At 35.6% G+C, this 14,303-nt stretch overlaps 1 protein-coding gene across 1 annotated transcript; it reads left to right on the forward strand.

Moving 5' to 3' along the window:
- The first annotated feature begins 2,745 nt into the window (after positions 1–2,745).
- LOC142235864 (uncharacterized) lies at positions 2,746–3,854 on the forward strand. The gene is made up of 2 exons (XM_075307117.1): positions 2,746–2,757; positions 2,808–3,854. Exons 1-2 carry the CDS (start codon positions 2,746–2,748, stop codon positions 3,852–3,854), a joined length of 1,059 nt encoding a protein of 352 aa, XP_075163232.1.
- Positions 3,855–14,303: the final 10,449 nt, after the last annotated feature.

Below are 14,303 nucleotides of genomic sequence, written 5' to 3' on the forward strand. Positions count from 1 at the left end.
TGATGGCTATAGCGATAATTGATGACAATAACAGCTACGTAGCCCAGTGGATAGTGTGTTGGGTTACAAACTGTATGGTCCGCGGTTCGATTCTCCGTCCAGGCGAAAGGTAAAATTAAAAAAATATAAAATAGAATAATTTCTTCTGCTTTGTTTTTATTAAAGAAAAAGGGGCTACAAAATTAAAAACATCTGTTATATCCTGTAACAGAATAAACGTTTATCACAATAAAAGCAATTGGGAAACGATATTTGTTTGTCTAAAATTTCGTTTGGGTGGAAAGAATTATTTTGTTTGCGTGTATAAACAAAAGTAAAATATGGAATCGATATAGCTTCTATTTAGATCACCCGATTGGCATAAATGTGACCCTATTACTCTCATTCATTAGTTGATAAACTCAAGAAAAATGCATACGAAAATTAGGAGGGGAAACAATCACCAATTTAGTTGCAATGTTTTCGTTAAGTTTTTGTTTAAAATAAAAAAAAAATAAATAAAAAAAAAACAAACTGGAATTAATTTTTCGGATCTAGGTTTCTTAAAAAGACGCTAACTATACCAAACTATGTGGCTTCGTTATCGATTTTATAAAAAACAAGTATATATATCTTAACTACTTAACCATACCAAAACATGGACCGATGCTCACCATTTTTGGCACACCTCTTTACGGTTCTAAAGTACCTCTCGATTTCCAAATTCAGATAAATTGGATAAAAACTGCGGGTTCTATAAGCCCAAGAAGCAAAATCGGGAGATCGGTCTATATGGGGGCTATACCAAAACATGGACCGATACTTACCATTTTTGGCACACCTCTTTATGGTCATAAAATACCTCTAGATTTCAAATTTCAGGCAAATAGGATAAAAACTTCGATTTCTATAAGCCCAAGAAATAAAATCGGGAGATCGGTCTATATGGGGGCTATACCAAAATATGGATCGATGCTCACAATGGCACACGTATTTGTGGTCCTACAATACCTCTAGATTTTCAATTTCAGGCAAATTGGATAAAAACTACGATTTCTATAAGCCCAAGACTCCAAATCGGGAGGTCGATTTATATGGGGACTATATCAAAACCTGGAACTTGACCTGCCTGCAGACAAAAGACGAGTTTGTGCAAAATTTCAGCACGATTGCTTCATTATTGAAGACTGTAGCGTGATTGCAACAGACAGACAGACAGACGGACATGGTTATATCGTCTTAGAATTTCTCCCTGATCAAGAATATATATACTTTATATAGTCGGAAATCGATATTTCGATGTGTTACAAACGGAATGACTAACTTATTATACCCCCGTCACCATTCTATGGTGGTGGGTATAAAAATTCTCGCCTTATGTTGTTTGATCAAAAGTGCACCGATATTATGTTTACGTTGTTGTTCTCTTGTTTTCTTTTCTCATGAGTCAATTTTTTAACACAAAGGCTCCAATAAAATGTCCATTAAAATATATTTCAATGTGCGCGTGACACGCGTGATTCACACGTGAATCATGTGGGTCGTGAACAAAATCTAAAGCAACTCTCATGAATGTGCGTGAATGGGACTAATATAAATATGTCGTGCGTGAGCAATAAAATCGGTTCGTGAATAAAATTTCTGTAAAATTACGCTCACGAAAAAAATCAAGATTTAATTCATACTCGTATGTTAACTGAAATTAATTTAGCTCTAGAACTAAATTCTATTTTTGAATTTTGTTACCTTTGCTGATATTTGTTTGTTTGAAATTAAGAGTAAAAACTCCTTGGCCCACTTCCAAGCTGTTAACAAAAGTATTAAGCCATAACGAATTTGCTGATTTTCGTTTGGAAAATGTCGTGAGTCTCGTGAATTTGTCGTGAACACGTGAATTGTCGTGAATCGTGCGTGAGACTTCAAAAGCAGTTCGTGCGTGAGTAGTTGTTTTCTTTTCGTGAGTGGGATTGGCTACCAGGCGTATCGTGCGTGAGTGTACATGAATTGTCAGTCACTCGCACACCTCTACTACCCACATTACTACCATGGTGATGCAAAGGTTTTAGAAACATTGTACTGTATAAGAATTACAGTTTTAAAGCCCGTATATTAACATCGAATTGTTTGCACACCTTTAGGATGTACATTTTTATATTTGAAAATGCCTTAAACTAATACCGCCTTAACATATGCTATAGATATTCGTAATAACTACTTTTCTGTTCGTTTCTTTTTAGCGAAATCAGTTTCACATTTTGGAACGCAAGGAGATCTTTACTAAAGATTTAATTAAAACAAAACAAAACTAAAGATTTAATTAAAAAAAAAATAGCAACTAGTAATACTCTCATGGTTATCATTGCAATATGGATTTTGTGTTGTATTTTAAGTATGTCAAAAAATGAGAATTGGCATACAAAAAAAGTGAAAGTAAACTGGTCTTTAATAATAACAGAAGTAATCATAAATCTATGCATCAAAAGAATAACTACTTAAGATCGATTCCATTATATTTTTTATCACTATAACATCATTGAGAATAATAGCTTTTGAAAAATATATTTGGGGTTTTTCGAAAGAAAAAGAAATGTTCTAGTTATCCAGAGCTATAATCTGCATCAACAGATTGGGGACTATCTTTTGTGTATTAGTTTGGATGATCGAACCAAATCAGTTCAAGCGAGCTTTTGATATAAAAAGCTGTGACTGACAACAGTAAGGCATCATTTTGAAGTCTTCAAACTTTAGAACATTAACTCATACGAGATGGTTGGTATAGTATTTTAAATATTTTATATGAATTAATTTTCAACTACGGACATTTTCAGAAAATCTTCATTTCCCTGTTTGCCTTTGTTGCTGTTGCCGCTGCCGATGTCAGTCATGTGGTGAATAGCAAATATTTGCCTCCCCACCATGGATCTTCATCGGCACCAGCTGCTAGAACTTATGTGGCTCCTGCTCCCACTTTCAATGTTGCTGCTTCAGCTCCTGCTGTTAAATACAGTGCTCCTGCTGTTTCATATAGTACTCCAATTGTAGCTCAAAGTGTCCCTGCCGTATCTTACAGTGCTCCTTCAGTAACTTACAGTGCGCCAGTTTCAACATTCTCTACTGCTGCTTCAACCCCCGTTGTCCAATATTCTGCACCTGCAGTCCAATACTCTGCTCCTGCTGTGAAATATACTGCCCCCGCAGTGAAATATACAGCTCCTGTCTCGTATAGTCTTCCAACCTCTACCTTCAACGTGGCTGCTTCTACACCATCCATCCAATACTCGGCTCCTGCAGTCAAATATACCGCCCCTGCTGTGAAGTATACTGCTCCTGTTGTAAAATACTCCGCACCCGCTATTCAGTATTCTGCTCCAGTCCCTGTTTCCTTTGCCGCTCCAGCTACCGTATCTTATACTGCTCCAGTTTCATACTCAGCTCCTGCTTCTACATATTCCGTTGCTGCTTCTTCACCAAGTTTTACAGTTGATAACTTCGATAAAGCTGCTTCCACTCCTGCCCACACCTTCTCATCTGCCGAAGGTTATCATTACAAAAGCAACAAACGTAACCGTCAACGTCGCGATGTAAGCACTGAATATTTGCCACCAGTAGCATCCCATTCTACTCCATCGAATGCCTATTTGGCCCCAGCTGCTTCATATAACACTGCCTCATATGCTGCCCCTACTGCAACTTACTCTGCTCCAGCTGCTACCTATTCCGCACCGGTTGTTTCTTACTCTGCACCTTCTGCCACCTATGAAAGTTATAATACAGCTGCGTCTTCGCCTTCCCACACCTACTCGGATGCTGATGGCTACCGTTACAAGACCCAACGCCATCGTGTCTTGAAAACCTCTCGTCGTCATCGTCATTAAGTCTCGGAGTATAACGACCCCAATGGGATTGTCTGTGGACAATACAACGTAACCCAACATACTAGAACATTTCAATAAATAAATTTTAAAATATTTGATGTTTGAATTTTTTCATATAGTCCGTCTCTCTATAACGCTCGGCAAGATGTTATTTATGTTATTGTGCTCTTTATCCTACTAATTTTCGATACATGATTTTGGTAGTTCAAAAGTTCACAAAACAAATTTCGTTGGTCTAAAATTTCATTCCTCAGAAAAAGGACCAATACGCTCAATTTGATTTTAATGCTATGTTTCCGATACGTGCGCTTAGTACTCATTTGCTTACAATAACACAAATAATTGTCAAAGGTCGATAACTGCATGTTGCCTCTGTATAAATGGATCAATAACAAAAGCAGTTGGTTGACTTCAAATGAAACCTTTTTCAAATCAAGTGAAACCTTTTTCAAATCAAATGAAACTTTTTTCAAATCAAATGAATCTCTGAAATCAAACAAATTCTTTGTTATGAAGGAATTTATAATTACCCCAACAAAATTGTTATCGAATAAATTGTTATATTGCTAAAAGCAAAAACTCCTCCTTAAATATAAACCCTTGTTTAAGTTTATATACGTAAATGTTATTCATAAATTTATTCGGACTATTAATCTATCACTAATCGTTATCTAACCTTGTCATAAGCAATTCCATTTAATCAAAAATGTACAATGGGTTTACAAGGCTAGAACAAATTTCTTTGAGGTCAATTGTAAAAAAATGTTTGGTGACCTAAATTTATTTTTACGAAATTGTGCCGTTTTGGTAGAAATATATATCAAATATCATATAAGCACACGTAGCACAAAAAACTAAAAATTTGAGAATTTCTTAAAAAAAAAAAAAAAAACGAAAATCACAAAATAATATTCGTTTGCGACGAAATACATATTTTTTCTTATCCCATTTTCATGAAGCTCCCTTAGTGCTGCGTTAGCTAACAACCTTTTAAACCTTATAACAGATGCATCTTTCATCTTGCCTATATATTCCACATATCAGTTAATAAGTTACCTGCATACACATTTTCAGTTAAAGTTAACCTTAGTGAATATATTTGTAGTTTATTTCTGTTAACTGGCAGTTAAAGCCTACCGGAGCGACATGATAATGACCGTTAAAGTATAACATTTTTATACCCTCCATCATAGGATGGGGGTATATTAACTTTGTCATTCCGTTTGTAACACATCGAAATATTGCTCTAAGACCCCATAAAGTATATATATTCTGGGTCGTGGTGAAATTCTGAGTCGATCTAAGCATGTCCGTCCGTCCGTCCGTCCGTCTGTTGAAATCACGCTAACTTCCGAACGAAACAAGCTATCGACTTGAAACTTGGCACAAGTAGTTGTTATCGATGTAGGTCGGATGGTATTGAAAATGGGCCATATCGGTCCCCTTTTACGTATAGCCCCCATATAAAGGGACCTTCAGATTTGGCTTGTGGAGCCTCTAACAGAAGCATATTTCATCCGATCCGGCTGAAATTTGGTACATGGTGTTGGTATATGGTTTCTAACAACCATGCAAAAATTGGTCCACATCGGTCCATAATTATATATAGCCCCCATATAAACCAATCCCCAGATTTGGCTTGCGGAGCCTAAAAGAGAAGCAAATTTCATCCGATCCGGGTGAAATTTGGTACATGGTGTTGGTATATGGTCTCTAACAACCATGCAAAAATTGGTCCACATCGGTCCATAATTATATATAGCCCCCATATAAACCGATCCCCAGATTTGGTTGCGGAGCCTCAAAGAGAAGAAAATTTCATCCGATCCGGCTGAAATTTGGTACATAATGTTGGTATATGGTCTCTAACAACCATGCAAAAATTGGTTCACATCGGTTCATAATTATATATAGCCGCCCTATAAACCGATCCCCAGATTTGGCTTGCGAAGTCTCCAAGAGAAGTAAATTTCATCCAAGCCGGTTGTAATTTGGAACATGGTGTTAGTATATGATCTTTAACAACCGTGCCAGAATTGGTCCATATCGGTCCATAATTATATATAGCCCCCATATAAAACGTTCTCCAGATTTGACCTCCAGAGCCTCTTGGAAGAGCAAAATTCATCCGATCCGGTTCAAATTAGGAACGTGGTATTAGTATATGGTCGCTAACAACCATACCAAAATTGGTCCAATCACACAAAAATTGGTCCATATCGGTTCATAATCATGGTTGCCACTAGAGCCAAAAATAATCTACCAAAATTTTATTTCTATAGAAAATTTTGTCAAAATTTTATTTCTAGAGAAAATTTTGTTAAAATTTTATTCGGTTCATAATTTTCATCATTTTCAAAATTTTATTTCTATAGAAAATTTTGTCAAAATTTTATTTCTATAGAAAATGTTGTTCAAATTTTATTCGGTTCATAATCATGGTTGCCACTCGAGCCACAAATAAACTACCAAGATTTTATTTCTATAGAAAATTTTGTCAAAAGTTTATTTCTATAGAAAATTTTGTTAAAATTTTATTTCTATAGAAATTTTTGTCAAAATTTTCTTTCTATAGAATATTTTGTTAAAATTTTTATTTCTATAGAAAATTTTGTGAAAATTTTATTTCTATAGAAAATTTTGTTAAAATTTTATTTCTGTAGAAAATTTTGTCAAAATTTTATGTCTATGTTTGTCAAACTGAATTATATACGTATTGGATCGATCTTTTTTGATTTAATATATACCACGTATGGACTTACATACAATTTACAAGATGGTGTTAGGAGGTTTTAAGATACCTTGCCATCGGCAAGCGTTACCGCAACTTAAGTAATTCGATTCTGGATGGCAGTGTTTACAAGAAGTTTCTACGCAATCCATGATGGAGGGTACATAAGCTTCGGCCTGGCCGAACTTTCGGCCGTATATACTTGTTAGCATTTTCATTTGTTACCTTCTTGGCGTTCCATATGTACACAGTAACCATCATCTGGGTCACAATGTCATTAAAAATTACATAAGATTCATTTGATTTGTAAAAGGTTTAATTTGATTTGAAAAAGGTTTCACTTGATTGGAAAAAGAATTCATTTGATTTGAAAATGCTTTCATTTGAAATGTAAAAGGTTTCATTTGAAGTGAAAATGCTATAGATATTTAATCTGTAACTTTGACCGAACATTAGCCGGAAAATACGCAAACAATTAATTAGTTTTCTCGGAAACAAAATTTCCTTGTTCTTAGATTTCGTATCGGAGGGAGGAATTATTTTTTTTAAGTGTATACTCGTTATTTTTTTTTAGAATACTCCGCTAGAAAAGTACAAGCTAATTTACTTTCATTATCGTGTTGTTTCTCTTGTTGCTTTTATATACCTTTTTTAGTCTGATTGTGTTGAACAAGTTCATTTGTAAACAATAACTGATTCATATGATTAAGAGATTCACAGTGAAAGAAGAAAAAAAAAACATATTTAATACAAATTTTAGAAAAACAAGTATATACAGCCGTAAGTTCGACCAGGCCGAATCTTATGTACCCTCCACCATCGTCTTCTAAATTGATAGTTAGTCCATATGCGGTATATTTTAGACGAAAACAAGGCAAATTAATTAAGTTATATATAATTCATAATTCAGTTCGTGATCTTGGTATATGTAAGGTAGTCTATAAATAATTACGAACCGATATGAACCAATTTTTGTGCGGTAATTAGAGATCCTGAAGTGAAATATGGGGGTCGATTTATATGGAGGCTATATAGAATTATGAACCAATATGGATCTATTTTTGCGTGATTAGTGTCAAATTTTAGCAGGAAAATATGAAATTTTCTTATCCAGGAGGCTCAAGAAGTCAAATACGGGGAACATTATATGCGTGCACTTAAAAAAAATTTGCTAAAAATTTAAGTTTCAAACATAACATTTTTATACCTAAATATATTTATTTATTTATTTATTTATTTATTTATTTAAGTCTATGGAAATACAACATTCCTTACAGACTACTTAGAACTAAAAATATATTAAATCCAGAATATTAACAAATTTAGAAAATTTATCAAATATATCAATATCCTCATTCGAAATATTATTAAATTCAGCCAATGCACGAATCATTGGTTCATTGGAACCATAATTAGTCCTACGACGGGGTATATGAAACAACTCACTAATACGCAAAGTCCTAAGAATATTTTCAAGTAAACCCGGGCAATCGATGTCACCAGATATTAAAAACGTTATTTTCCGTTTATGTAGTGACAGACATCGTACATCCACCACAGCCACCGTGGTGCAATGGTTAGCATGCCCGCCTTGCATACACAAGGTCGTGGGTTCCATTCCTGCTACGACCGAACACCAAAACGTTTTTCAGCGGTGGATTATCCCACCTCAGTAATGCTGGTGACATTTCTGAGGGTTTTAAAGCTTCTCTAAGTGGTTTCACTGGAATGTGGAACACCGTTCGGACTCGGCTATAAAAAGGAAGTCCCTTGTCATTGAACTTAACATGGAATCGGGCAGTACTCAGTGATAAGAGAGAAGTTCACCACTGTGGTATCACAATGAACTGAATAGTCTAAGTGAGCCTGATACATCGGGCTGCCACATAACCTAACCTAACTTACATCCACTCAGAATTTTACAACGACACAGAATATATATAACTTATGGGGTCTAAGACCAATATTTTGATGTGTTACAAATGAAATGACAAAGTTAATATAGCCCCCATCTGTTCACAATTGGTAAATTAACTTTTTTTTTCAATGAAATTAAAATACATTACCGAGGTAAATAGATGGATATATATTTTAACGAATTCACCTGTGCAATTTTGTATAAAAAGATACATTTATGATTGCAATCTGATTAAACAATCTTGAATAATTTAAATTGTAGCAGCAAATCGCTGCTTAAAATGGTAAATATTTCTAAAGTATTTTTTGTATATTAAAACAACTAAAATTGTAAATTTTAAAACAATTAAAAATATAAATTTTAGATACTATTCGTGGCATTTGCTTTGGTTACTGTAGCTGGTGCTCAACTGCAGACTGATTTTTTACCACCACTTCCTGGTGAAAGCTATGATATATTGGGGCATGCCCCTGCCACATTTCATGTACCACCTATAGCATCAAGTAGTATATCTGTTCCTTCGACTCCTGCTCATTCATTGAGGAGAGATAATGGATACAACTAGAAGACACAACGTCGGCGTGTATGTAGAAGATCCAGAAGCCATAGACGTTCTGTTTTCACTGAGTTTTTGCCTTTTTGCCGTGGCATCCAGTTAGGAAGTAGCTGCATCAGAGCCTAATCTCACTTACCTCCCTCCACTTAAATCATAGCAAAACTATTGACGCTTCAGATATCTCCAACTTGTTCTCCAAAGCGGATGGTTTAGTATTAACGAAAATGTGCGAAAAAAAGTGGAAATTAAAAGTAGAAATATCTTCTATATTTTTGATCTATATATAAACGAATTAAACTCTCATAATGGAAGCATGTAAGTATAATAGAAGTAACCCTGTAAAAACTGGATAAATAGATGCAAAGAAAAACCAGTAAGGAAAGTCTAAAGTCGGGCGGAGCCGACCATATTATACCCTTCACCACTATGTAGACAAACATTTGTATTACCATCTCAGCTACTTCAAATTTGCTTGGAGCTATATAAAGGTTTGCGTTTCCAGATACAAATACTTTTAACGGAAACAATTTTTTGTACTTCTATAAAATCTCTAGAATTAAAATTTAAATCGGATAATGCCTTGGGATGAAACACATTGTTAGTAAAGAACAAGTATATACAGCAGTAAATTCGGCCGGGCCGAATTTTAAATACCCACCACCATGAATCAAGTATAATAGTTTACTATGAAAACTCTTCGTCGTAGTGGGTTACTTGATAATATATAGAATTGTAGGTGGTTTGATGACAAATCTTCTCCCAAACGAGCCAGCTCCCGAAGACAAACTTTAAAGATTCTACCTATGAAGACCAGATAAGATTCTGGATTTATGAGAACCAATTTTGTTAGAGTTTTAGAGAAAATATAAACATATCGTGTATATGTTGAAATTACGCCTGGATTTAAAATCTTAAATCTGTAGATTTTTCCGCATTTATTTAAATACGATGAGTAAAATCTGAAACTTTTACTTTCAGTTTGAAGCAATTTTCATGATCAGTGCGTCTGCTATACCCTGAAAGAAGTGTATTCTTTTTTGAGAAACGTAATTTTAGACAAGCAAAGTTTTCTTTTGACACAAATTTTAGAGACAATCGTTGAATAAACGAAAACACTTAATAACAAAAAGAAATTTCGTTTGTCTAAAACTTTATTATAGATTACTAATTTCCAGCAAATCGGATAAAAACTACGGATTCTAGAAGCCCAAGAAATAAAGCCGGGAGATCGGTGTATATGGGGGCTATACCAAAACATGGACCGATAGGCACCATTTGCTACTCACATATTTGTGATCTTAAAATATCTCCAGATTTTCCATTTTAAACAAATCGACCAGAAAATATAGTCTCTAGACGCCCAAGAAGTAAAAATCGGGAAATCAGTCTCTGTGGGGGCTATATCAAAACATGGACCGATGAGCACCATTTTCGGCACACCTTTTTATGGTCCTGAAATACCTCTAGATTTCCAATTTCAGGCAAATCGGATGGTAAATATAGTTTATAGAAGCCCTAAAAGCAAAATCGGGATATCGGTCTATATGGGGGCTGTACCAAAACATGGACCGATGAGCACCATTTTCGGCACACCTTTTTATGGTCCTCAAGTACCTTTATATTTCCAATTTCAGGCAAATTGGATAAAAACTACGGTTTTTATAGGCCCAAGACTCCAAATCGGGAGGTTGGTTTATATGGGGGCTATATCAAAACATGGACCGATGCGGACCATTTTCGACACACCTCTTTATGGTCCCAAATTACCTTTAGATTTTCAATTTTATACAAATCGGATAGAAAATACTGTTTCTGGACGCGTAAGAAGCAAAATCGGGAGATCGGTCTATATGGGGGCTATACCAAAACATGGACCGATATGGGCCATTTTCGACACACCTCTTTATAGTCCCACAATACCTCTAGATTTCCAATTTCAGGCAAATCGGATGGTAAATATAGTTTCTAGACGCCCAAGAAGCAAAATCGGGAGATCGGTCTATATGGGGGCTATATCAAAACATGGACCGATACGAACGATTTTCGACACACCTCCTTATGGTCCTAAAATACCTCTAGATTTTCAATTTCAGACAAATCGGATAGAAAATACTGTTTCTAGACGCCTAAGATGCAAAATCGGGAGATCGGTCTATATGGGGGCTATACTAACACATGGACCGATACGGACCATTTTCGACACACCTCTTTATGGTCCCAAAATACCTCTAGATTTCCAATTTCAGGCAAATCTGATAAAAACTACGGTTTTTATAGGCCCAAGACCCAAATCGGGAGGTCGGTTTATATGGGGACTATATCAAAACTTGGACCGATATAGCCCATCTTCGAACTTGACCTGCCTGCAAACAAAAAATTTCGGGACGATAGCGCCATTATTGAAGGCTGTAGCGTGATTACAACAGACAGACAGACAGACAGACGGACAGACGGACATGCTTATATCGTCTTAGAATTTCTCCCTGATCATCAATATATATACTTTATATAGTCGGAAATCGATATTTCGATGTGTTACAAACGGAATGACAAACTTATTATACCCCCGTCACCATTTTATGGTGGTGGGTATAAAAATATGGGACATATGAAGCGAGAGAAATTTTAATGCAATTGTACAAAAGAGCTTTTATGATTTATGAGGCGATACATATGTATTCGAGATATAGGACAATTTAAGTAATATTTATAATTTTTGCAACTCATCAGTGGCGATTTTACAAGAATATTGGTTAGATCTCGCCAAGATATGTGGTCAAGTGTGGGTTGTGATATATTATTTGGTCAAGTCGGGCGACTTGGAGCCTTATTTAAAACTCAACCGTTCTGTGGAAATTCTGGCATTACAGTGTATAGGATATGACTAAGATATGGGGAAATCATTACAGAATTTTGTATAAAGTCAGGGAATTTTGGCCATATTTGTATAAAACGGAAAAACGAATATATGGAGACTTTATCTAAATCTGAACTAAATTAGATCAACTAAATATCATATTAAATATATTCTCTGTGGAAACTATCCAGTCAATTGGAGGAAAATCCCATTGAAAATGGGTCTAAAATATGAAAAAGTCTACCATATTTCCCCAACTCTGGTGTACGTATATATAGGAGCTATATATAATCTGAACCGATTTTGACTAAATTTGAACTGCATAGTTAGAATAATAATTCTGCAATCTCTGTAAAATTTCACGTAAATGGGAGTATAACTTTGGCCCCCGTGGTCATATGAGTGTAAATCGGGCGAAAGATATATATGGGAGCTATATCTAAATCTGAACCGATTTCAACAAAATGTGGCACACTTACCGATACTATAAAACGTTCTCCTTATGCAAAATTTGAAGCAAGTCATGGCAAAACTCTGGCTTTTGAGGCCATATAAGTCCAAATCGGACGAAAGATATATATAGGAGCTATATCTAAATCTGAACCGATTTTAACCAAATTCGGCACACATTACGACACCGTTAAACCTACCTCTCGTGTAAAATTTGAAACAAATCACGGCAAAACTCTGGCGTTTGAGGCCATATAAGTGCAAATCGGACGAAAGATATATATGGGAGCTATATCTAAATCTGAACCGATTTCAATGAAATTTACCAAGCATTGGTAGAATGTCAATTCTACTCTCTATGCAAAATTTCAGGAAAATTGGTAGTAAACTTTGGCCTCTGTGGTAATATGAGTCTAAATCGGACGAAAGATATATATGGGAGATATATCTAAATCTGAATCAATTTGGCTGATATTTTGCAAGTTTTTCGAGACTCATAAAATATTTAGATGTACTGAATTTGAAGAACATCGGTTGATAAACACGCCAATTTTGACCAGATCGGGGATAAATATATATGGCAGCTATATCTAAATCTGAACCGATTTTTTCCAAAATCAATAGCGATAGTCTTTGTCCCAAAAAACGACCCTATGCCAAATTTGAGGACGATCGGACTTAAACTGCGACCTGCACTTTGCGCACAAAAATACATGAACAGACAGACGGACATCGTTAAATCGACTCAGAATTTAATTCTAAGACGATCGGTATACTAAATGGGTCTCAGACTTTTCCTTCTTGGCGTTACATACAAATGCACAAACTTATTATACCCCGTACCACAGTAGTGGTGAAGGGTATAAATACTTTCCTCCGGAACGAAATTTTAGACAAGCGAAATTCCCGTTTCTTTAAAGTATTTTCGTTTAGGGCACATATACCCGAATTTATAATAAGCGATTCAACTATTGACTCTAAACTTTTTATTTGCTTTTAAAGAAAAATCTAAAGCTTCAAAATAAAACTTTGCTTGTCTGAAATTTTGTTCCTCAGAAAAGAAAACTCTTCTTTCAGTGTAGTTGAGGTGAAGAACTCGTTTGCAAAACCTTTTGTGCAATTACCCCCAGCATACTCATTTAGAACGGACCATATCGTTAATGTGTGTACACCTGAAAAAATAGCAGGTTGGGTGATAAGTCCCCGGTCTGACACATAGATGGTGTCGCTAGTATTAAATGCATATTATTTTTATATAGTACCAACCTTCAAATGATTCGTGTCAAAATTTGACGTCTGTAAGTCAACTAGTTTGTGAGGTAGAGCGTCTTTTGTGACGCAACTTTTGTTATTGTGAAAAAAAAAATGGAAAAAAAGGAATTTCGTGTTTTGATAAAATACTGTTTTCTGAAGGGAAAAAATACGGTGGAAGCAAAAACTTGGCTTGATAATGAGTTTCCGGACTCTGCCCGAGGGAAATCAACAATAATTGATTGGTATGCAAAATTCAAGCGTGGTGAAATGAGCACGGAGGACGGTGAACGCAGTGGACGCCCGAAAGAGGTGGTTACCGACGAAAACATCAAAAAAATCCACAAAATGATTTTGAATGACCGTAAAATGAAGTTGATCGAGATAACAGAGGCCTTAAAGATATCAAAGGAACGTGTTGATCATATCATTCATCAATATTTGGATATGCAGAAGCTCTGTGCAAAATGGGTGCCGCGCGAGCTCACATTTGACCAAAAACAACAATGTGTTGATGATTCTGAGCGGTGTTTGCAGCTGTTAACTCGTAATACACCCGAGAGTTTCAGTCGATATGTGACAATGGATGAAACATGGCTCCATCACTACACTCCTGAATCCAATCGACAGTCGGCTGAGTGGACAGCGACCGGTGAACCGTCTCCGTAGCGTGGAAAGACTCAAAA

Source organism: Haematobia irritans, chromosome 4 (assembly GCF_050003625.1).
Source record: "Haematobia irritans isolate KBUSLIRL chromosome 4, ASM5000362v1, whole genome shotgun sequence".
Lineage (NCBI taxonomy): Eukaryota > Metazoa > Arthropoda > Insecta > Diptera > Muscidae > Haematobia > Haematobia irritans.